General features: G+C 39.4%; 1 protein-coding gene across 1 annotated transcript in view; it reads left to right on the top strand.

Moving 5' to 3' along the window:
- NIPA1 (NIPA magnesium transporter 1) overlaps window positions 1-23,997 on the top strand; it is a 50,352-nt gene extending 26,355 nt beyond the window's left edge. Inside the window, exons 4-5 of the mRNA XM_046654777.1 lie at window positions 14,605-14,765; window positions 18,265-23,997. Of these exons, the coding sequence (XP_046510733.1) occupies window positions 14,605-14,765; window positions 18,265-18,776 (673 nt within the window). The 3' untranslated portion in view covers window positions 18,777-23,997. The remainder of the gene's footprint in view (window positions 1-14,604; window positions 14,766-18,264) is intronic.
- The last annotated feature ends 239 nt before the right edge of the window (window positions 23,998-24,236 follow it).

The following is a 24,236-nucleotide window of genomic DNA, read 5'->3' as shown; positions in this document are numbered from 1 at the left end:
AGTTCAGCAGACTCTGTTTCGGTGGCCTGGGTTCACTGAACATCTGGGACAAGATGTCCACTTTTGCCACTTCTGTTCCGCATTTTACTGGAGGTTGTAGCCAAGGCAATTAGGCAAGCAAATGAATTAAAAAGCATCCAGATTGGAAAGGAAGAAGTCAAACTATCTCTATTAGCAGAGGAATGATCTTGTATATAGAAAATCCTGAGGAATCCACTAAGAAACTATTAGAATTAATAATGAGTACTGCAAGGTTGCTGGATACAAGATCAATATACAAAAATCAATTGTATATATATGAAGTAGCAGTGAGCAAGCCAAAAATGAAATTAGGGAAACAGTTCCATATACAGTTCCATATACAGTAGCATCAAAATGAGTGAAATATTTAGGAATAAATTTAACAAAAGAAGTGCAAAACTCATACTCTGAAAACTGTAAAAAGATTCTTGAAAGAAATTAAAGAAGAACTAAATAAATGGTCTACTTTCATAGATAAGAAGAATTAATGTTATTAAGTTGGCAATACTCCTTTAAATTCAGTTACAGATGTAGTGCAGTCTCTGTCAAAATCCCAGCTGATTTATTTGCAGAAATTCACAAGCTGAACCTAAAATTAATACAGAACTGGAAGGGACCCAGGATAGCCAACACAATCTTGATAAATAAGAACAAAGTTGGAGAATTCACACTTCCTGATTTCAAAACTGTTTTTTCTGAGGAAGATTACCGCTGAGCTAACATCTGCTGCCAATCCTCCTCTTTTTTCTGAGGAAGACTGGCCCTGAGCTAACATCCGTGCCCATCTTCCTCTACTTTATATGTGGGATGCCTGCCACAGCATGGCTTAACGAGTGGTGCATAAGTCCACACCTGGGATCTGAACCAGTGAACCCTGGGCCATCAAAGTGGAACGTGCGAACTTAACCACTGTGCCACCGGGCCAGCCCCCTGATTTCAAAACTTTTTATAAAGCTACAGTGATCAAAATAGTGTGGTAATAAGAGAAGGATAGACATGTACATCAATAGAATAAAATTGAGATTCCAGAAATAAACTGTAACATTTATAGTCAATTGATTTTTTCCAGTGCTTCAAAGACAATTTAATGGAGAAAGAATTGTCATTTCAACAAATAGTGCCAAGCCAACTAGATGTTCACATACAAATAAATGAAGTTATTCCCCCTCACACCGTATACAAAAATTAACTCAAAATGGATCAAAGATGTAAGTTTAAAAGCTAAAACTATAAAACTCTTAGAAGACAACATAGGTGTAAATCTTTGTGACCTTGGATTAGTCAATGGTTTGTTTCTTAGATATGATACCCAAAGCACAAGCAACAAAAGGAAAGTAGATAAATTGGAGATCATCAAAATTAAAAACCTTTGTGCTTCAAAACATGCCATCAAGAAAATGAAAAGTCAGGAGAAAAGGTGACATCACCAAAATGGTGATGTAGGAGAAACCAGCCTCCATCACCCCACAAAAATCAGCAATTAGACAGCTATCCATGAGCAAAACAACTCTGAGAGAGCTCTGGAGTCCACTTAAGAAACTTATTAACGCTATGGAACAAAAATACTGAGAATAACTGCATCATTTTGACTGTGTTTTCTCATCCTCTAAGCTGGCATTGCTCAGCGCCATGAAGGAACTTCCAGATGGAAGGAGTTCCCCTCACCAGGAAAGGAAGAGTGGAGTAAGTGAACAGGTTCCCCAGCCTTTCAGGGCACCACACGAAGGTCCCACTTCCCTTTCACCCACCCAGACTGGCAAAACCGAGATGTAATGGTTAGAAACAATGAAGAAAAGCAGGGGATAGCAGTGGCAGCCACACAGCAGGAGCGATTGTGGTTTCCAATGACTTTATCTGCAAAAACCCCAGCAGATTTCACCACTGAAAGTAATAGCTAGCACAGCTGTCATCAACCCCCTGGAGATTTCATCACCTTTTGCCTCACAGGTATGCATGTTCACTGATGCAGGCCACAGGCCGCCTGAGTTCTTCCTTCCTCTCTCCAACACCCCTGCCCTCACTGGAGCCCGGGAACCACACTGGTAGCCAGCTCAGGCGTCTGGGGCTATGTGAGTGCAAGACACCAGCCTATATCCCTACAGCTGACCCCCACCAACACACTGCAGGCCAGATACCCATCGTGGACCTCCAGTGCAGTGCACATGCCTTGCAGGGAAAGGGAGGTGTGGAATGTGCAGCCACAGGAGAGCACTCTGATAGCCACTCCACAGCTACTTCTTGGCCCTGTTTTCTGCCACTGGCCTGCACCACTATATTCATCTGCAGCTAGCCACTCAAGCTGTGTACCTGTATGGCCCCAGACCAACCCCCATCACCAGCCTCCACTTCACTGTGCATACCTGGGGGCAGAGTGTGCAGCCACAATAGAGTACACAACAGCCAGGGACCCCAGAGCTGCCAATGAGCCCATAGTTGGCCCCATCTTTTGCTGCCTGCCTTGACTTCCACCACTCTGTGTCTGTCTGCAAGTGGACCATGCAACTATATAGGCATCTGCAGATGGCCCCTGAAGCTGAGTGTTTGCAGACAGCTGGCTCTGGCCACCACGTCTGCCTATCTTGGTCCCTAGCTGCAGGACCTGGAGGTGCTGCTGAGGACCCCACAGCCCCTGCCGCTACTATGGACCCTCAACAGTGCTTGCCAAGGAATGCACAATTGTTGATGCTGTGGACCCTAGCAGCCTGAGCCAAAGAGACATTATGCCCCACTGGACCTGGTGCCACCCTATGCCCCCTCTCTTGGTGCTCTGTACCACTAGACCCAGGGTCACAGCACACTCCAGCATGCTCCCACAGTAGGTGAAAGTCTTCCCTTACTGACATCAGTCTATAAAGTCTAGAAGAGGTGACAGCTTCTTCACATGTACAGACGTCTACACAAGGCTACAGGGATCATGAAGAATCAGGGAAACAGGACTCTACCAAAGGAATACAGTAAACCTCCAGTACCTGGCTCCAAAGAAATGTAGATCCAGGAATTTCCCAACAGGAAATTCAAAATAATTATTCTAAAGATGCTCAGAGAGCTACAAAAGAAAACAGATATCAGGAAAATACAAGAACAAAATGAGAAGTTCAATGAAGAGATAGAAAACATTAATAAAAAAAACCACCAAATTTTGGAGCTGAAGAATACAGTGATTGAACTGAAGAATTCAATAGAGAGCTTCAATAACAGACTTGACCAAGCAGAAGAAAGTATCAGTGAGCTCGAAGACAGATTAATTGAAATTATCCAGTGTGAGGATCAAAAAGAAAAAAGAATGAAAAGGAATGAAGAAACCCTATGGAACTTATGTGACACCATTAAGAAAACTAATGTACGCATCATTGGAGTCCCAGAAGGAGAAGAGAGAGGGAAAGGAGTAGAAAGCTTATTTAAAAATATAATGGCTGAGAACTTTCCAAACCTGGGAAGAGATTCGGACATCCAAGTTCATGAAGCTAATAGGTCACGCCAAGATTTCAATCCAAAATTACCAGCTCCAAGACACATTATAATAAGAGTGTCTAAAATCAAAGACAGAATTTTAAAAGTGGCAAGAGAAAAAAACTTTTTCATACAAGGAAGCCCCCATAAGGTTATTAGTGGATTTCTGAGGAGAGACCTTGCAGGCCAGCAGAGAATGGGTTGATATATTTAAAGTGATGAAAGAAAGAAATTGCCAACCATGAATGCTATACCCAGCAAAGATGTCCTTCAGAAATGAAGGTGAGGAAAACACTTTCCCTAACAAACAAAAGCTGAGGGAGTTCATCACCACTGGACCTACCTACAAGAAATGCCAAAAGGAGTTTTTCAAGCTAAAATGAAAGGATGCTAATTAGTAACATGAAAATATACAACACACTGGTATAGCTCAGTATATAGTCAGTTTCAGAATACTCTAATACTGTAATGTGGTGTGTTAACTACCTAACTGTAGTATAAAGGTTAAAGGATAAAAGTATTAAAAAGAGCCATAGCTACAATAATTTGTTAATGGATACACAATATAAAAAGATGTAAATTGTGGTATCATAAATATAAAAGGGGGGCAGTAAAAGGGTAGAGGTTCTATACGCAATAGAAGTTAAATTGTCGTCAGTGTAATATAAACTGTTGTATCTCTAAGATGTTTTATGTAAGCCTCATGGTAACCAGAAAACGAAACCTGCAGTAGATTCACAAAAGAAAAAGATAAGGGAATCAAAGCATACCACTGGAAAATCATCAGTTCACGAAGGAAAGCAGCCAGAACAGAAGAAAGGAAGAAGGGAACTACAAAACAGCCAGAAGACAATTAACAGGACGTTATTAGAAAGTCCTTTCCTATCAATAGTTACTCTAAATGTTAATGAATTGAATTCTCCAATCAAAAGACATAGCATAGCTGGATGGATTGAAAAAACAAGACCCAACTATGTACTCCCTATAAGAGACTCAATTCAGCTTAAAGGACACACGTAGGCTCAAAGTGAAGGTATGGAAAAAGATATTCCATGCAAACAGAAACCAAGAGAGAGCACGGGTAGCTGTATTTATGTCAGACAAAAGTAGACTTTAACCCCAAAAGAGTAACAAAAGACAAAGAAGGTCATTATATAATGATAAAGGGGTCAGTTCATCAAGAAGATATAACAATTGCAAATATAGACAAACCCAACATTGGAGCACCTAAATACTAACACATCTAAAGGGAGAAACAGACAGCAATACAATAATAGTAGGGGCCTTCAGTACCCCACTTTTAACAATGGATAGATCATCCAGACAGAAAATCAATGAACAAACATTGAAGTTGAACACACTTTAGACAAAATGGACCAAACAGACATAGCCAGAACATTCCATCCAACAGCAGCAGAGTACACATTTTTCTCAAATGCACAGGGAACATTTTCGAGGAAAAATGATATGATAGGCCACAAAACAAGTCTTAGCAGATTTAAGAAGATTGAATTCATACTGGGTATCTTTTCTGACCACAGTGGTATGAAACTGCAAATCAGTAACAGGAGGAAAGCTGGAAAATTCACAAATATGTGGATGTTAAACAACACACTCCTGAACAAACAGTGTGTCAAAGAAGAAATCAAATGGGATATAAAAAAATATCTTGAAACAAATGACAAGGTAAGCAGAAGATACCAAAACCTGTGGAATGCTGCAAAAGCAGATCTAAGAGGGAAGTTTATAGCAATAAATGCCTCCATTAAGAAAAAAAGAAAGATCTGGGATAAGCAAGCTAATTTTGCACCTCAAGGAACTAGAAAAAGAAGAACAAATGGAGCCCAATCTAGGCACAAGAAAGTAAATTAACAAAGATCAGAACAGAAATAAATTAATAAGGTACATAAAGACAATAGAAAAGATTAACAAATCTAAGAGCAAGTTTTTGCAAAGATAAACAAAGTTGAGAAACTTTTAGCTAGCCTAAGAAAAAAAGAGAGAAGACTCCAATAAAATTAGAAATGAAAGAGGAGACATTACAACTGAACCACAGAAATAGAAAGGATTATAAGAGACTACTATGAATAATTATACACCAATGAATTGGATAACATAGAAGAAATGGATAAATTCCTAGAAACATACAACCTACCAAGACTGAACCATAAAGAAATAAAAAATCTGAACAGACTAACTACTAGTAAGGAAATCAAATCAGTAATTAAAAACCTCACAACAAAGAAACGTCCAGGAACAGATGGCTTCACAGGCGAATTCTATCAAACATTAAAGAAGAATTAATACTAATCCCTCTTAAACTCTTCCAAAGAATTGAAGAGGGGGAACACTTCCAAACTCATTTTATAAGGCCAGCATTACTCTGATACCAAAACCAGACAAGGACACTACAAAAAAGGAAATTACCGACCAATATCCCTGATGAACATAGATGCAAAAATCATCAACAAAATATTAGCAAATCAAATTCAACAATATATTAAGAGGATCATACCCTAGGATCAAGTGGGATTTATACCAGGGATGCAAGGATGTTTCAACATCCACAAATCAGTCACTGTGATACACCACATTAACAAAATGAAAGATGAAAATCATTTCATCATCTGAATAGATGTAGAAAGGTCATTTGACAAAATTCAATATCCATTCATGATAACAATTCTCAACAAAGTGGGGACAGAGGGAACATACCTCAACATAGTAAAGCCAATATGACAAGCTCACAGCTAACTCGATGGTGAAAAGCTGAAGGCTTTTCCTCTAAGATCAAGAACAAGACAAGGATGCCCACTCTTACCACTTTCATTCAACTTAGTACTGGAACTATTTAGAGTGAGGCAAGAACAATAAATAAAAGGCATCCAAATGGGAAAGGAAGGATTAAAATGGTCTTTATTTGTAGATGACATGGTATTATATATGAAAAACCCTAAAGACTCTGCCAAAAAAATGTTAGAACAAATGAATTCAGTAAAGTTGCAAGATACAAATCAACATACAAAAATCAGTTGCATTTCTATACACTAAGAACAAACTATCAGAAAGAGAAACTAAGAAAACAATCCCATTTACAATTACATCAGAAAGAATAAAATACCTAGGAGTAAATTTAACCAGGGAGGTAAAATGATATATACACTGAAAACTGTAAGACATTGATGAAAGAAATTGACAAAGACAAATAAATGGAATGATATTCCATGCTCATGGGTTGGAAGACTTAATATTGTTACAATACCATACTACCCAAACCCATCTATAGATTCAATGCAATCCTTACCCAAATTCCAATGGCATTTTCCACAGAGATGAACAAACAATTCTAAAATTTATATGGGACCACAGAAGACCCTGAGTAGCCAAAGCGATCTTGAGAAAGAATAACAACCTGGAGCATCGCACTTCCTGACTTCAAACTATATTATAGTCCTCTGTTCCTTAATGATGGTTTTGAGAAATGTGTTGTTAGATGATTTTGACATTGTGCGAACATCGTAGACTATACTGAGATAAACCTAGATGGTATAACCTACTACACACCTAGGCTACATGGTGCTAATCTTATGGGACCACTATCATATATGTGGTCCATCACTGAATGAAGTGTCATTACATGATGCGTGACTGTACAGCCTATAGTAATCAAAACAGTATGGTATTAGCATAAAAACAGACACATAGATCAATGGAACAGAATAGAGAACCCAGAAATAAACCCATGCATATATGGTCAACTAATTTACGACAAAGGAGCCAAGAATACACAATGGGGAAAGTACAGTCTCTTCAATAAATAGTGTTGGGAAAACTGGACAGCCACCTGCAAAGGAAGGAAACTGAACTCCTATCTTACACCACACCCAAAAATCAACTCTAAATGGATTAAAGACTTGAACATAATATCTGAAATCATAAAACCCCTAGAAGAAAACATAGGGGATAAGCTCCTTGATATTGGTCCTGGCAATGATTTCTTGGATTTGACACCAAAAACAAAGGTAACTAAAGCAAAAATAAACAACTGAGACTACGTCAAACTAAAAAGCTTCTGCATAGCAATGGAAACTGTCAACAGAATGAGAAGGTTTACAGAATGGTAGAAAATATTTGCAAATCATAGATCTGATAAGGGATTAATATCCAAATTATATAAAGAACTCATACAACTTAGCAAAAAAATAGTCTGGATAAAAAATGGGTAGAGGATCTTAATAGACATTTTTTCAAAGAAGACATATGAATGGTGAACAAGTACATGAAAAGATGCTCAACATCACTAATTATCAGGGAAATGCATATCAAAACCACAATGAGATATCACCTCATACCTGTTAGAATGACTGTCATAAAAAAGAAAAAAACCCAAGAGACACGTGTTGGTGAGGGTGTTGAGAAAAGGGAACCATCATGCATTGTTTGTGGGAATGTAAATTGGTCAACAAATTAAAAATAGAACTACTGTATGACCCAGGATCCCACTGATGTGTATACATCCAAAGGAAATGAAAGCAGGATCTTGAAGAGATATCTATATCCCCATGTTCACTGCAGCATTCTTCACAATAGCCAAGATATGGAAACAACCTAAGTGTCTATCAATGGATGAATGAATAAAGAATATATGGGGTAGATACACAATGGAATATTACTCAGCCATGAGAAAGAAGGAAATCCTGCAGTTTGCAACAACATGGATGAACCTTGAGGGCATTATGCTTAATGAAATAAGTCATGGAGAAAGACAAACACTGTATGCTGTTACTTAATATGTGGAATCTAAAAAAGCTGAACCCATAGAAACAGAGAGTAGGATAGTGGTTACCAGGTGCTGGGGTTTGGGGGAATGAGGAGATGTTGGTAAAGGGTATGAACTTCTAGTCATAAGTTGAATAAGTTCTGGGGATCTACTATACAGCATGGTGATTATAGTTAATAATACTGTACTACATACACGACAGTTGCTAAGGAGTAGATCTTAACTATTCTCACCACAAAGAAGAAATGGTAATTATGTGATGTGATAGAGGTGTTAGCTAACACTATGGTGACAATGATTTTGCAACGTATATGTGTATCAAATCAACACATTGTATACCTTAAATGTACACAATGTTATAGGTCAATTATATCTCAGTAAAGCTGGAAAAAAGGTGCAAAGTCAACTGAAAGAGTAGAAAAAATTTCCAATTATATATCTGATAACAGATTTGTATTTAGACTATATAAAAACTCATACAACCATCAATAAAAGGACAAATAACCTAATTAAAAATGAGCAAAGGATCTCAGTAGACATTTCGCCAAAGAAGATATACAAGTGGCCAATTAACATAAGAAATAATGCAGATAATTAGCCATCAGGGAAATGCAAATCAAAACCACAATGAGATAGCACCTTGTACCCACTTGGATGGCTATAGTCAAAAAGAATGACATTAACAAGTATTGGCAAGGATTTGGAGTAAATGGAACCCTCATATACTGCTGGTGAGGATGCAAAATGGTGCAGCTGCTTAGGAAAATAGTCTGACATTTCCTCAAACAGTTAAACATAGAGTTCCCATATGATCTGGCAAACCCACTGCTAGGTACATACCCAACAGAACTGAAGACATATGCCCATACAAGGATTTGTGCATGAATGTCTATAGTAGCGTTATTCATGAGACAAAAAGCAGAAACAATCCAAATGTCTATCAACTGATGAAGGACATAGAATAAATGGTATATCCATCCAATGGAATACTATTAGAAAAGAAAACAAGTGAAATAGTCATATACATTACAGTATAGATGAACCTTGAAAACATTATTTTATGTGAGAAAAGTCATTCACAAAGGACTATATATTGTATAATTCAATTATATGAAATGTCCAGAATAGGCAGATATATATAGAAAGTAGACTCATGGTTGCTTTGGGTTGGGGGCTTGAGGGAGATTGGCAAGTGATGGCTAAGGGTGATACATCAGTTTCTTTTGGTATAATAAAAATGTTCTAAAATTGATTGTGGTGATAGATGCACAATTCTGTGAACATACTAAAAGCCAACGAATGTGCACTTTAAATGGGTGAATTTTATGGTATGTGAATTGTATCTCCCTAAAGCTGTAAAAAGAAAAGAAAGAAAATAGAATGGGTGTCCATTTCAAATTAGTACAACCTATCAGAAGGCAGAGTGGCAGTGGGTATCCAGAATCATCTAAGTGTTCTTGATCTTAAAGCCAGAGTCCTACTCTGGAAAATTTAATCTTAGAAAATGATTAGGAAAAAAAATATTTATTATAGCTGTGTGCACCAATCTAAATGTCAAACAATGTTGAATAGTCAAAGAAAAGTACAGTTTTATAGCATATTTGGGCAGTTTAATAAATGAAAGAAAACCACATTTATTGAGCTCCACATGCCTGGAACTCTACTAAGTATTCTCTCATATGAAATAACAGTAAACTTCCTGGATGGGCAGGTGGATAAAGGGGAACAAACCCAGCATGACGCAGCCCACTGCGAGTGCAGGGAAGACGAGTCGGTCTGCATGGAGCTGAGGAGAGTGTTAGAATGAATGGAAGTGTTTGGTAGAGTAGGGGGATTTTTGTCGTTTTCTATTTCAAATTACCTTTTATGTTGTAGTGTTGTTTATAATAAAATTTGGGCAAATAAGGCTAAGATGGTGTTTCAGCATTTGATATTCATTCAATATGACACAAGATGCTGTCTGGAAGAGGAAAGATAGAAATCCTTTGAAAGACTTTTCCTTCACTTTTTCTTTAACTTCTAATAATATGTCCACTAAGTATTTATTAATGCTGTGGTTTGTAACAGGGTTGTAGCTACCACTGTCTTGGAAATGCGGCATCAATTTCTTCAGATTTGTTTTAGAAAGTACCGTTTGAATCAGTATGTACATAGATTCATTCCTTGCCCCAAGTAAATGTGTAAGTGGAAAGTGAACATACTCTAAAATACCCTTTATATCACTCATGGATAATGTATTTATACACACTTTTTTTTTTTTTTTTGGTGAAGAAGATTCTCACTAAGCTAACATCTGTGCCAGTCTTCCTCTATTTTTTGTATGTGGGATGTCACCACAGTATGGGTTAAAGCGCGGTGCATAGGTCCGTGCCCAGATCTGAATCCACAAACCCCAGGCTGCCAAAGCAGAGTGTGTGAACTCAGCCACTACGTCACCGAGCCAGCTCCTATATGCACTCTTAAGTAAAAAAAAAAAAAAGTCTGACTTTTCTTTTACCAATAAAATTAGCACTCACTTTTCCACTATAAAATATCACAACTTTGGCAAATAAACTGTCATGATAAGTTGCTCTCTTAAAAAGTTGATATGATTTTATGTAACAGTACTTGACATATAATAAAATATCTAGTCAATCTAGTAAATCCCTGAGTTTTCCTAAACCAAATTCCTACCTCCACAGCATTTTTTCTTCTTTTGGTGAATCTTTCCATGGTATGTGATTCCTTCTCATAACCTAAATTTCCTCCAAACGGCCACCCCCACTGGAGTGTGGGCTCTCTCCTGCCCTCTGGCCACAGCACACATTTTTTTCCATTTTTTTCAAATTGTGGTAAAATACACATAACATAAAATTTACTGTCGTAACCGTTTGTAAGTGGTTTCAAATACATTCATAATATCGCGCAACCATCACCACCATCCATCGCCATTGCTCTTTTTATCTTGTAAAAGTGAAACTCCATATCCATTAAACATTAGCTCCTCATTCACCTCTCCCCACCTCCTGCAACCACCACTCTACTTTCTGTCTCTATGAATTTGACTCCTTTAGGGACCTCATGTGAGTGGAATCATACAGTATTTGTCTTTTATGACTTGTGTGTTTCACTTAGCATAATGTCTTCCAGGTTCATCCATGTTTCAGTATGTGTCAGAATTTTCTTCCTTTTTTAAGGCTGATAATATCCTATTATATGTATATATCATGTTTTTCTTATCCATTCATCCATCAATGGGCACTTGAGTTGCTGCCACATTTTAGCTATTGCGAATAATGCTGCTATAAACATGGGTGTAAAATATCTCCTCAAGACCCTGCTATCAATTCTACAGCACACTTTTGTTTGTTTCCTATTACTGTAAGTTTGAGACAGTTTATTGACTCTCTCTCAGCATGAAGTTTCTTTCCCCCTCTTTCTATTGCCTTTTCTTGGTCACACTCCTCTCCACTCCCTCCTCTCACACTACCCCATTCCCCAACCCTCACCACTGGGGACTCTGCTCCTCTGTGTTGTTGTGTCCTGATGCCAACATGGAGCTTGTGCTTCCACCTCAGACCAGCTATCCAGGTAGCTGAGTGATCAGGTCTTGCTAACCATTTAACTCAAGGAGTGGCAGACTTTTTCCGTCAAGGGCCAGATGGTAAATATTTTAGGCTTTGTGGACCATGTGGCCCCTGTTGCAACTGCTCAACTCTACCATTGTAGTGGACAGTAGCCACGGACCAGACCAAACATGGAGACAAGGCTGCAATCCCATAAGATGTTATTTACAAAAACAGATGGAGGGCTGGATTGGGCCTGAGGCCATGGTTTGTTGACTCCTGATTTAAGTCAAAGAGCTTTCAGCTGCCTTTCATTTAATCTAGGCTCAAAAGTCAATAGGCTCTAGTTACTGCAGCCTGGGAAGAGGGAGAGAAGAAAGGCTTTGAGCTGGACAGTTGGTGATTTCCTGCTAGGGGAGGCCCGTTAGACAGATGCTCTGCCCCAATTCCATCCACCTTGGGGTTGTCCATTCCAGGCGACAGAGCAGAGGCAAGGACTAGTTCTCCATGAGGAACAGACTCAAAGATAAGCAGCTGCCCAGATCCCTTCTTACTGTGTCCTTAAATGACACAGTACTGTAAGGATAATGTTTCTAGCTTCTCTAAACTTGGTGCTTTAACATCTGCCCTACATGCATATGCCAGAGACGCCTTGTTCTGGACAATCCAGTAATGTTCCTGAGTCACCTTGCCTTGGTCTCCTGCCTCCTTCATCACTCCCAGCCCCTCCTTAGGAGGAGTTTTTCCCCAGCTAGGGCGTGGGGGGAATGCTTTTCAAATGTAAACCAACCAGTCCAGAGTCCACAACACAAGCACCTCCTTTATTGGACTCACACTCCTGGTCACTATCCACCTGCCCTAATCTCCCCAGGGCCAGGTACCAGACAACTAGGGACAGCCCCTATGCCCCAGAGTCCTGAAGTTATTCAAACTAGCCAATCCTAAACCTGCTTACCCTGCCTCACCCATTCCTTCCCACAGAAAACACCATAAAGACTCTTGCTCATGTTTTCCCCTTGCTCCCTCTGCCTCATGACTGGCCCTGGTGCTTCCCTGTGTGGCCCTGCATGATGTGTTACATGGTGTGCATGGTGTGTATGGTGTGTCGTGACCCCTCATCTTGGAAACTGAGAGTAATAAACTATCAGTTGTTTCTTGGTCTATTGGCCTTACTATACCTCAGATTTTCTATTACGACACTCTACTTTACAGATAGTTTCTATTCATACATTCTGTTTTATAGTACTATTGTATGGTACTGTTGAATTTGTACTCTAGTATTTTACTGTGGAATAAGAGATGAGCTGGCCTCATGGTCCAGGCTTATTTCTGCCTCTCTGCTTCCATGCGTGGCAGCCCCTTCTCTCCTTAGCACAGCCCACCCATCATCCTAGGCTGGTCCCAGGCCCACCTCTTTCTCTGAGAGCCCCTCAGTCCTTTGGTTTCCACCTCTCTGCACAGCTACATGGAGCCCCTCAATTTAACACCAGGTGTATATTCTTGTATCGTTTCTTGGTTCTTTCAGTGGTGTTGCTTATTTCCCCACCTACACTGCTGGAGTCTCCTTGAGGACCAGGCTGTCTAGGGACAGAGACACAAAATGGTATTAAGGGAAAAGAACGGATCTTTGGTCTTATGGGTATGTCATTGCCATAGTTTCACCTCTTATTAGCTTTGTGGCCTTGAGTCAATGCTAATTCTTTCTGAGGCTCAGTTTCTTTATCTGCAAAATGAAGATTAAACAGGAAATAATCCAGTATATATCTGGGCGTGATGTGCCCTCCTCATGGATGTTCATGTTCCCTGAGTGCCCTTGGCATAGATACCAGCAAAGTGACAGTGACCAGTCCCATGATTTACTAAAAGCTCAGGTTTTCCAATTCAAATTGTATACTGATGTTATACAGGGAAATAAGAGAAGAAACATATCGCCAGCCTTAAGATTATAGATATTTTGTGAGGAACACTTTTCTTTTTTTTTGCATGAAAAAAGTAACGTGACCACATTGTAAAAGTTTTGGCTATTAGAGAAGAGAAAATAATCCATCACCCATACTCCTACCATAATGCAATTACTGTTAGCATTTTGATTTTGTCTTGTTTGTGTATTTTCTCACTTAATTTATATTGTGTTTTTATTATGGGGGCCAGCCCAGCGGTGTAGTGATTAAGTTCACGTGTTCTACTTTGGTGGCCCAGGGTTTGCAGGTTTGGTTCCCGGGCATGGACCTAGCACCACTCGTCAAGCCACAACTCTGGTGGCATCCCACATAAAATAAAGGAAAGACTGGCACAGATGTTAGCTCAGTGACAGTCTCCCTCAAGCAAAAAGAGGAAGATTGGCAACAGGTGTTAGCTCAGGGCCAATCTTCCTCACAAAAAAAACCACTTCCAAGGTGTGTTTTTATTATGAATTACTTGTAATTATTTTAACAGTTTTCATATCCTACTTTCTCACTTAGTTTTTTTTCATTATTTGCCTTTATAAATAAGGATGCAATATTTTTATTTTTAGTCAATCATAAAACTTATTTTTTTATTCTGATATATTTTGTATCTACTGAAATAATATGTAGCAGTGTGAGTTGAGTCATTAACATGTACTTGCTATGCATGAAATTGGTATGAAAATCATGTGTGTTGAAATAACAACTTCAATAAATTCATATTCTTTTCTGCCCTTAAAACTAAATTAAAAATAAAACATGGCTATAAGGAAAATGTGACTTTTCTAAAGTAACTGCAATTAGTAGAAACAGTTCAGATAATATGATTTAAACTTTAATGATTTCTGTTCTTTAATTAAAGGTCCATTTTAGCCTCTTATCTTCTGAAGGAAAAGCTCAACATCTTGGGCAAGCTGGGGTGTCTGCTAAGCTGTGCAGGTTCTGTTGTGCTGATTATCCACTCCCCGAAGTCCGAGAGTGTGACCACTCAGGCCGAGCTGGAGGAGAAGCTAACCAACCCAGGTGACTCCTGGCAGCTCTGCGGAAGAGTTGCGCATCTCCAGGACTGTCCTTCTGGTAGCCCGCAGTCTGTCCTCACAGCCTCTCAATTCTAAGACAAGTGCATGTGTCTGTGGGCTGTGCCTGGCAGCCCGCATTGTTGCGCTCTCCTGCTGCCTCAGGCATGGGAGGAGGTCTAGTGTCACCACGTTCTGGACCCGTACCAGCTCCTGCCCTTCCTCCCCCGGGGGCTGTCTCCTCTGGCCTTCCGTGCACTACCCTCCTGCCTTGGGCATGCAGCTGGGGACCCCTCTGCTTCCTTTCTGGACCTCTGGGGCCTTGTGCATGGGTGCCGTTAGCATCCAAGTCTACTAAAGCACCCCTCTCCACAGTGGTCTCATCCAGGCCTCACTCCTATGGACTTCCTACCTCCCACCGCTCCCAACCCCCACCTCCCATAGCCCCCAGCCCACCTCCTTCCTGCCTTCTTGCTGTCCCTGGTCACTGGTGCCCCTCCTGCTGGGGTCTGCTCTGAGCAGTGCTCCCCTCAAGACCACTGTTTGTCCGGGCTTCTGCACTCCCTCTGATGGGAAGCTCTCTGAGGCAAGAGCTAGTTTGATCTATCTTTAGATGTTCCATAGAGGTCTCTCTATATTTTTCCTATATATTTTTGACTTATAATACTTTATTTGTTTGACAAATGCAATAAAAAACAACAGTTACCATAATTATACAGGCCTATAGATTCTTGTAAATTACTTTCAGGGGACTATTGTATGTTATTTACCAACAATTTTAGACAGGTGCCAGCCCAAAACTGCATCCATACCAGTATCCCAATCGGATATCTTTAGGCGACTCAAAATGGACCACTCTTGTAGCTCTCAATTGGCAGTGTTGACAGCAGCGGAAACATCTGTAAAATTTGAAAAGGGATTCATAGTGAGATCAGCTAAGACTGTATCTCCCTGTAGTTTGTTATCCCCAAACTTAGCATTGTGATACTCATCTCCTCCTGTAAAAGCCAAAATATTTCCAATACTGTGAGAAATGAGAGTACAAAAAACATGAAAAGAGGATCAGAAAACTAGGTTTGTGTGTCCTGAAGTTTTTATTTCATGTAATTTTCAGAACATTCTATCCAAATACTTCTTACTTTTTGATAAATGTCAATGATAATACTATATTTAGGTCCTGATGTGTACAAAAATTGTGTCTAATTTGAATACTACCATAAAACTTTGGCATGAAATTATACTGGTAGCAAAAAGATTTTTTTTAACATGAGAAACCTTTTTTTGTTTAACCTGGAATATAAAATGGTACTATTCTGGCCAGTTAATTTATTAAATTATAGTTATTTCAAATTTTTTTTCTTATTTTTTTTTCTAAAAGTAAAACACCAGAATGAATTTTTCTCAAATAATTGCCTCAGAAGAAATTTAAAATAAGTGCTTATTTATGTTTCTGAAACTGCTGATATGTGAGCTCTAATACTCAAAGAGAGGAAAGAAAGGAAAAGTTACAAGGAAAGTTCTTGGGAGAGAAAAATGTAAAGCCTGCATTCTCAGTGGGGGTGATGTCACTTCAGAGGGCGAAACCAGTCCTTGGGAGTGAAAAAATATCATACTCTTTTAATGTATAAAGCACAGGTATAGATATAGTACATAAAGAGATATATAGTGTATCTGTGAAATTAAAATTTCATAGGGATAGGCGATTAGGGGAAGAAGTATAAAAAGGATCCTTAGGGGCATGATAATGAAGAGAAAGGGTTGAGAAACACTGATGTAAATCAAGTGTCACAAAGCTGGGAGGCATCTAGCGGCTCCTTTCTCTAAAGATAAAAATAAAAAATTAAGGTTGATGACATGAAAATAGAGAGATTTTCCTGGGTGTGGGTTTTTTTTTCCTAGCTGCCCAATTCTCACATGTGGCTGTTGAGGCTCATTGTCCACAGTCCTCTTGTTGTCACTCCTGTCCCCTCTCTGCTCTCATGGCCACTGCCCACTTTTTCTTCCTGTCCCTCTGCACTGCCTGCCTTTGACTGCAGCCCTCATTGCCCCCTCCCCGAGCTATCTTGATGCCTGGGACCCTTCTGAAATGCTTCTTCCAAGCTAGAAAGCCATTTGCAGCACCTCTTCCCATGGGAGAAAGCCCAAACCACTCCACTCTTAGGCCCAGCTGCTTTTCCTGTAACAAAGCCTGTACACTTGCATTCAAGCTGCTTCCAATTTTCTTCCACACACACCCACACTTGGCAGTTGTTTGTGTTTGCATATGTTGCTCTTTCTGCCTGCCACTGCCGTTAGTTCAGTTTGTAGGTCAGGCTCCCAGGCAGCTTTCAACTGTCTTTCCAGCATCTCTTCTCTGTAGTATCTTCCTGAATCTTCTCCTAGAGCAGGGCTCCATAATTCCTTATTCTCACCTTTAGGGAAGAGGGGACTCCCATTGCCTGCTTACTGGTGTGCATGTCCACACTTACTAGTGTGCATGTCCAGGCTGTTAGGCTCAGCTCTTAGCAATCCCTTTACCATCTGGGAATGAAATTCATGGAAAATACAACCTCCTCGTACACATAATTTCAAAGCAAAGTTTCAATGTAATGCCTTAACTGTAACATGAAGGAGAAATAGCAGGATGGTACTTTATAATAAAATAGAATGCTCAGGTGCAACTATAGGAGAAGACATATTGAAGCCAGCAGACCCCACACCATGTGTGGAGTTGCTGAGAATCTGGCAGCTGCAAATACAGACTGACTGATGAGAGGGTGTCATGCTGTTGACTCAGACACTCAGGACATCTTGCCATCAGCAATGGGATCTTCTGAAATGGAGAATAACTCTTGATGAAGTTCTAAAAAATTCAGTGTATATTAAATCCATGCAAATATTGCTTTGTTTCATACACAGAGCAGATTCTAGGCTCTGATTATGATAAGCATACTTTTCACTTACAAGTCCAGGAAGACATTCAGAAGTTGTGAGGAGAAGAGGATGACTGTTGATTATGTGGAATTGACTACACATCCCAAGGCCCCTGGCCACTACCTAGTGTATGCATCCCCCGTCACTGCAACAGCCACAGATACTCCCACAACTTTCCCACGTATTTCTTAAGACCCCTGCCCACCCCCAACCCCCAGCAGGAACACTGTCTGCCTAGGGTGTGTTGAATTGAGTAAGAAAATCTATCTTGTGAATGACTTCTTTTTAACCTCAAAGCATCTACATTGATCTTTGTTGTTATAAGAATATTACTGATAGAGAGAGGACTTATTTATTGACATGTAAACACTTAGGAGCCATGAGTCTTACAATGATAAAAATGATGATGGGAATAATTTTTGTGGAATGAACTCAGTAAATCTGGTAAGCTCTGCCAGGAGCAGTATAGTGTGCCCATCTACCTGGTGGAACGCCACCGTCACCACGATAATGGCAGGGGCAAGTAGGGGTGTAGATGGGGGATGCTGCCTCTGCTCTGCCTTCTGGGTCACCATGTGCCATCTCTTTTCCAGTGTTTGTGGGCTATCTGTGCATCGTGCTCCTCATGCTACTGCTGCTTATCTTCTGGATCGCGCCAGCCCATGGGCCCACCAACATCATGGTCTATATCAGCATCTGCTCCTTGCTAGGGAGTTTCACTGTGCCTTCCACCAAGGGCATCGGGCTGGCAGCCCAAGACATCTTCCACAACAACCCGTCCAGTCAACGGGCCCTCTGCCTGTGCCTGGTGCTCCTGGCCGTGCTCGGCTGCAGCATCATCGTCCAGTTCAGGTACATCAACAAGGCACTTGAGTGCTTCGACTCCTCCGTGTTTGGGGCCATTTACTATGTTGTGTTCACCACACTGGTCCTGCTGGCCTCCGCCATTCTCTTCCGGGAGTGGAGCAACGTGGGCCTGGTGGACTTCTTGGGGATGGCCTGTGGGTTCACCACTGTCTCTGTTGGGATTGTCCTTATACAGGTGTTCAAAGAGTTCAATTTCAATCTTGGGGAGATGAACAAATCTAATATGAAAACAGACTAGAAGGTAACAGGGGGTTGGGTGGCTCAAGGAACAGGAAATGGATGTGGTTTCTGGTCCTAATTTGATGTGAAGTAGTAGAGTCCCTAAATTGCTGGCATTAGAGTTGCCTGTGTATTAATGGGTGGTCTGGTGGACAGTGGGGAGCATTGTCCAGCGCCAGGGTGGGGCCCAGTCCTCTGTATTCTGAGGTTGCTAGATGATTGCCTGGGCGTTTTCTCTGTCTGATGAGAGGAATCTCATGCTCATTGCCATTAACCTGGAAGCTTTCATGAATACTCTTTCCTTTTAAAACATTTTAACATTTGAATAGGAAATAAAGATGAGCTCTTTCTGATTAGTCTTTGCAGGGGAGCAGATAGTCTTATTTAGATAACTTTGGGAATGGGAGAAATTGTTGTCCTGAGATCCAACTCTGTACAGTAAATGTGTCTGTAGTTGTATTATTTTTCATTAAGCATGTATAACATTCAGGTACCTCATCCAAATAAGAGGTGTATACATGTAATTGTTTTTAATCCTCTAATGAGCTAACTCTCCCACACGCCACTCCAAGACATTTTAATTGCAAACAGAGAAGAGTGAATGGATATGATGTAGTGTTCCATTTACAGGATGACTTTCAATAGCTCAAATCAATTTCAGTGCCTTTATCACTTGAACTATTCACTTAATTTAACTATTACTGTGTGTATGTTCTCTTAGATTAGAATAATGCCACCTCCTTGATTATATGTTAATATTTCACTATTCAAAATATAAATGTGTAAAGGAGTTAGAAATAACAGTATATTCATTTGTTGGAAGAGAGTCAAGACTGAAGACATATTAGAGCAAGTTGACCCTTTTAGCATGTAGTTATTGTTCAGTTAAAGACATCTGACTTCAGTAGCATGAGGTATTTTATTTGCATTCAATCTCTGTAACTGGGATCCAATATTGGATATATCCATGTTCTCTTTCAGTAAGCCTTTTGACTACTCAGAGGAAATAAATTATTTAACTTGATAAAAAGGCTGTTAGATGAGGGGGTAGCTGTTCAACAGCACATATATTGAATTCCCTGTAATACAAGAACAAGTTAAAGGGCACAGTTAAGCTTAGGCTAGTTTCTACAAATTGGCACACACATAGTGAGTTTTCAAAAGAATTTCTAGCAAAAATAAAAACAACTTAGCCAACCTCCCTGTTGTTTGAGGTGGCAGAGCACCCTATAATTTCTCACGAAACCTCTCATTGAACTTCTGAAATGCAAAATAGCCATTAATTATGCCAGTATTTGGATCAAAGAGATCATTTGTCTGTCTATAGTAACCTTCCTTGTGTATTAAATGGGAACAAAGCACAAAGTGATGCAAATATTTCATCAAGATATCATGTACTTCATGTGTAATGTTTTATCTAAATAGGAAACTGTGCCAACTTGAAAGATGGGATTGGCTAAAGTAGATTGAGTGACGTAGAACATGAAATTTAATAATATCCAATTAAGGTTAGTCACTAAGGAAAAAATGTGTTTTTCCAGGCAAAAAGAACGTTTGTAAAGATCCAAGAGAGAGTTCCCTAAAGTGTTGAACAAAGGGGCTAAATAAAAATAGGATAGTTTAACATAGAACAAAGGATACCTTTATGAGTTAAGAGTGCATGTGGTAATCATGGGTTGTCAGTGATTTGTGAACTAAGAGAAGCAACAAGATTATTTTAAAGTTTTTCAAAAATCATATGTTAACTGATGGTTAATAAATGCTCAAAAAGTCCATTACTCTTTTTATCAGCTCTTGAAAGTTTGTTTTTTTTATCATCAGTATTTTTAGGAATGCAGGCCTTAATTTATTGAAGTGAACTTTCTGAAAATATAGTATAGCAATGTCAATATACTTTTAGGCATGAAACAGTCTCCTAGGTAAGGAGTTTGAGATATTCAAAGAATACTTGTGGCCATAGGAGTCTAATGAGAAAGTTCATGTATCATACGGAAATTATCATGTTTATTTTGTTAGAATTTACATGTGAAGCTTAGTTTAAGTGCATCTGTTGGTGTTCCCTATTACAGTTAATCTACGGTTATACCGTGGATTCTCAGAGGTGATATTTCCTGGATGATCTTCCTATGATTTTTTAGAGGAAAACAACATCTCTAAGTATAGCTTGTCTCCACTTGAAGGTCCCAGAACAGTTAGCCTGTCCCAGGTTTATATCTGTTCACAGATGACTTTGGCAGGGTGTTCCTTTCCGTGGAACGAAGTTCATATCATTCCTTGTATTTCAAGAGTGTGACTCTAGCCTCAAAGTAATTGACGTGACCAGCAGTCTAATAGCCTGATTTTCAAGTTTGACTTAGAGTATATAATTTCTGATTTAATAGTATTTATTTTACAAATTCATGTTTTCATAATTTGTGTGGAATTGCAAAGAAAAAAATAGTAAAAAGTTAGAAGTGAGAGTTTTAGGGGAGAGCCCCCAGAGTGGGGATGGGTCTTGTATTGGTGTTTCCAAAAGTAAATACATGTGACACATTTCATTATAGTATTCTTTGGGTTCTATTTCTGATAAAACTAGGAAAAATATGCCCAATGTCTACTTGTTTTCAAGCCTCCTCTAAAATCATATGTTTCTGATCACAATTTGCACATCTATTCTGGATACTTAAATAGGCCATTTCTGTCCTCTCCTACTTGGACAATGCCTTGTTTTCTCATCTGAATCTTTGCATTTAAAAAGACTGCTTCCTTTTCTGCTCTTTGTGCAAGTGTAGGGCCTGTTAAGAATTATAATCCAAACCCAGCACTGAGACCACTCTGGGTGTTTTGCTGTTGTGCAGAACCATTCCATCTCTGTGGAGAAGGTTCTGGAGAGGAAGGGCAGTCTGCTTTCTGCCACACATTGGGCCAGAACTGCCCACAGCTGGGACTTCAGGGAGGAATCATCACTCAGATGTCATTTCGGTCTTTTCACGTTAGAATGTTAGTGAAATATACTTCGCTGCTCTTGGTTCAGCAATAAGAAATATTCTTTCAATTCCTACTTTTGAAACCAATTTGTCATATTCACTTTCATTTCCAGAAGTCCATTCCAGCAGTAGTAGCTTGGTTTTTGTTCTTTTTCTCTGGGTTTTGTGTCTGGTAGAAGAGAGTGCTATTAAAATGTATAGTCACCTCTCATCTTTCTTCTTCCTTGACAGCTCATCTCTTTGTAAATACTGTACTCACTTCTAGAGGCCAGTTCCTAGACATCTGTAAAGTGCTTGAAATGCAGTGTCTCCAGGTATGGACAAGCATTTCAGTCCATGGAGACCAAGGTGTTAATGAGCACAGGCCACTGCTGTGCTGCCTAATTCTTTTTGGGAGATGTTACCTCTCTTTTCCAAGCTGCACAACTAATCTAGAAGAGTGGAGAAAGTGCTCCGATGGTCTACAGAGCTACGCCCATTGCTATTCTCTGATGCCTACTTGATCCTGACTTAGGCTGATTGAGTAGGAGCCTTGAAAGAGAAGAACTCTTCAGTTTAGATGTCTTCACAACTGTCTAATTGGCTCTAAGGGTCAGAAGGAGTTGTCCTTCTTACTGTGTCTAATATCAAGAAAGTAGTTTACCCATCAAGCAGGATTAGATGGAATCTTGGTGTTCTGCCTTCTCAGGGACCAAAAATGTAACATTAACTCCTTAGCAATGACCTTCCTCCCAAGGACATGTCCGTGTTATTTTTTGTATGTTTTACTTATATTCATAGCTAGAGGTCTGTTAATTTGAATTGGAAAGAAAAAAGAATCAGTTTGCACACCAGTCACACCATAAACCAGTTTATCATATAAAATACCTCAATTTTCTGTATTCCTCACTTCCGCCTCACAGTTGTACTGGTGATGAATTTTAAAGGTCTATCCTTATAGGCGATTTTTCACACCTGGCCAGATTCTTATACCTCTATCATATACTTGAAAAGATTAAGAATTATAGGAATGGAAATGAGAATTTGGCCCAATATCACTACTCGTTTATTTTCATACACATTTCTCAAATGCTATTACTGCAACAAAAGAATTATATTTTAAGAAAATGTAACTTTATGTTACATCAAAAAAAATGTTGATGAGTAAAAAAGTTGATACTTAGTAGAACAATGATCATGTAAATAAACATCTATTTCAAATGTACCCAATGTGATAAAAAGCATAGTCTAGGGCCCAGAGCATGAGCTGGGGAGAAGGGTTTATTTGTTCTTTTCTCTATTTTTTCTTGAATTGTGCAACTATAGGTGAGTCACTTAACCTTTCTGTGCCTCAGTTTCTCTACCTCTAAAGGGGTGGGATGGTTCTCCAAATTGACTGTTTTAGAGCGCTCACACTTTTACTGTGTGTTGTAGCCTCAGGTGAGAGCGTCCTGTGCAGGACTGCTCTGGAGTGAGCAGTAGAAACTCAGCTCAACTGGGCGTCCTGTCTGCTCAGGACTCTGCGACAGACACACAGCTTCAAGCACTGAGTAAGCAAAGGAAGCACTGGGTGTAAAGTTTGCATGATTCCATGAAGCTTTAATTTTCCTTTTTTTGTTTTAAAAGGAAGGGTTTTATATATTCTATTATAAAATATAGAAACTAAACAGGGATTTAACAAAGCTGCACTGAAAGAACACATTCTGATGGTGTGATGAGCTTCTCTGACATTCTGGATAGGTTTCTGTTCTGCAAAAGATTCAGTGACCGGTGAACCAGGTTGATTCTGTTGTGTTGAATTTGTGATGAATGATGCTGAACTTCCTGCTTCCAAGCAACTCAACCTTAACCATGAACTACCAGGTAAATGTCAGGAGCTCCTAAACCACTAGTGCCAAAGGGTCACGTTGAAAAGTTTAGAGTGTATCTTTTGTCAGAATATAATTTGCCCCACACCCCTATGTCAGTGTTTTTGCACCTTGGGAAAATTTAAGGGTACTGTTTTTCAGTAGCATCTCTGAGTGTTTTTGCCTTTTTAAACGATACCTGTTACTTTCTTGTAAAATGGAATATAATCATGAAAGAGAGGAGGAAGACTAGATAAAAAATGTAAAATGTTGATTGGTTGCATAAAAGTTTTTTCATGTAAATGTATCAGGGGAGCTTCCAATTAGCATACATACACATATCTGTCAATGGCTAAGATTTGCTTATATTTTGCTTTATAGAAGTAGTCATAGCATGTTGTAATTGCCTTATGTAAATAAAAATGGCTATTTATTAAGTTTTCCAATAATATTTATTCATCTGTATGTGTTTTAAAATAAAATAACTTATTTCTAGCTGAACACTTGTTTTTTTACCCTTTACTTGAAATGTTTGTGTAGTCTCAGGTTCTATATCATCCTAATTCTTCAATCAAATGTTTCCCCTTTTCTTTGTAGAAATGAATAGCCCAGGTCTCCATCACGATGTAGAAAATGTCCACCTGTGCATATCTTGGGGCACAAATCCATGATATGTGAAGGAATTCA

This window comes from Equus quagga, chromosome 2 (assembly GCF_021613505.1).
Source record: "Equus quagga isolate Etosha38 chromosome 2, UCLA_HA_Equagga_1.0, whole genome shotgun sequence".
In the NCBI taxonomy this organism is placed as follows: domain Eukaryota; kingdom Metazoa; phylum Chordata; class Mammalia; order Perissodactyla; family Equidae; genus Equus; species Equus quagga.
Note: the sequence above shows the minus strand (reverse complement) of the source record. Positions and strands in the feature narration are given on the sequence as shown.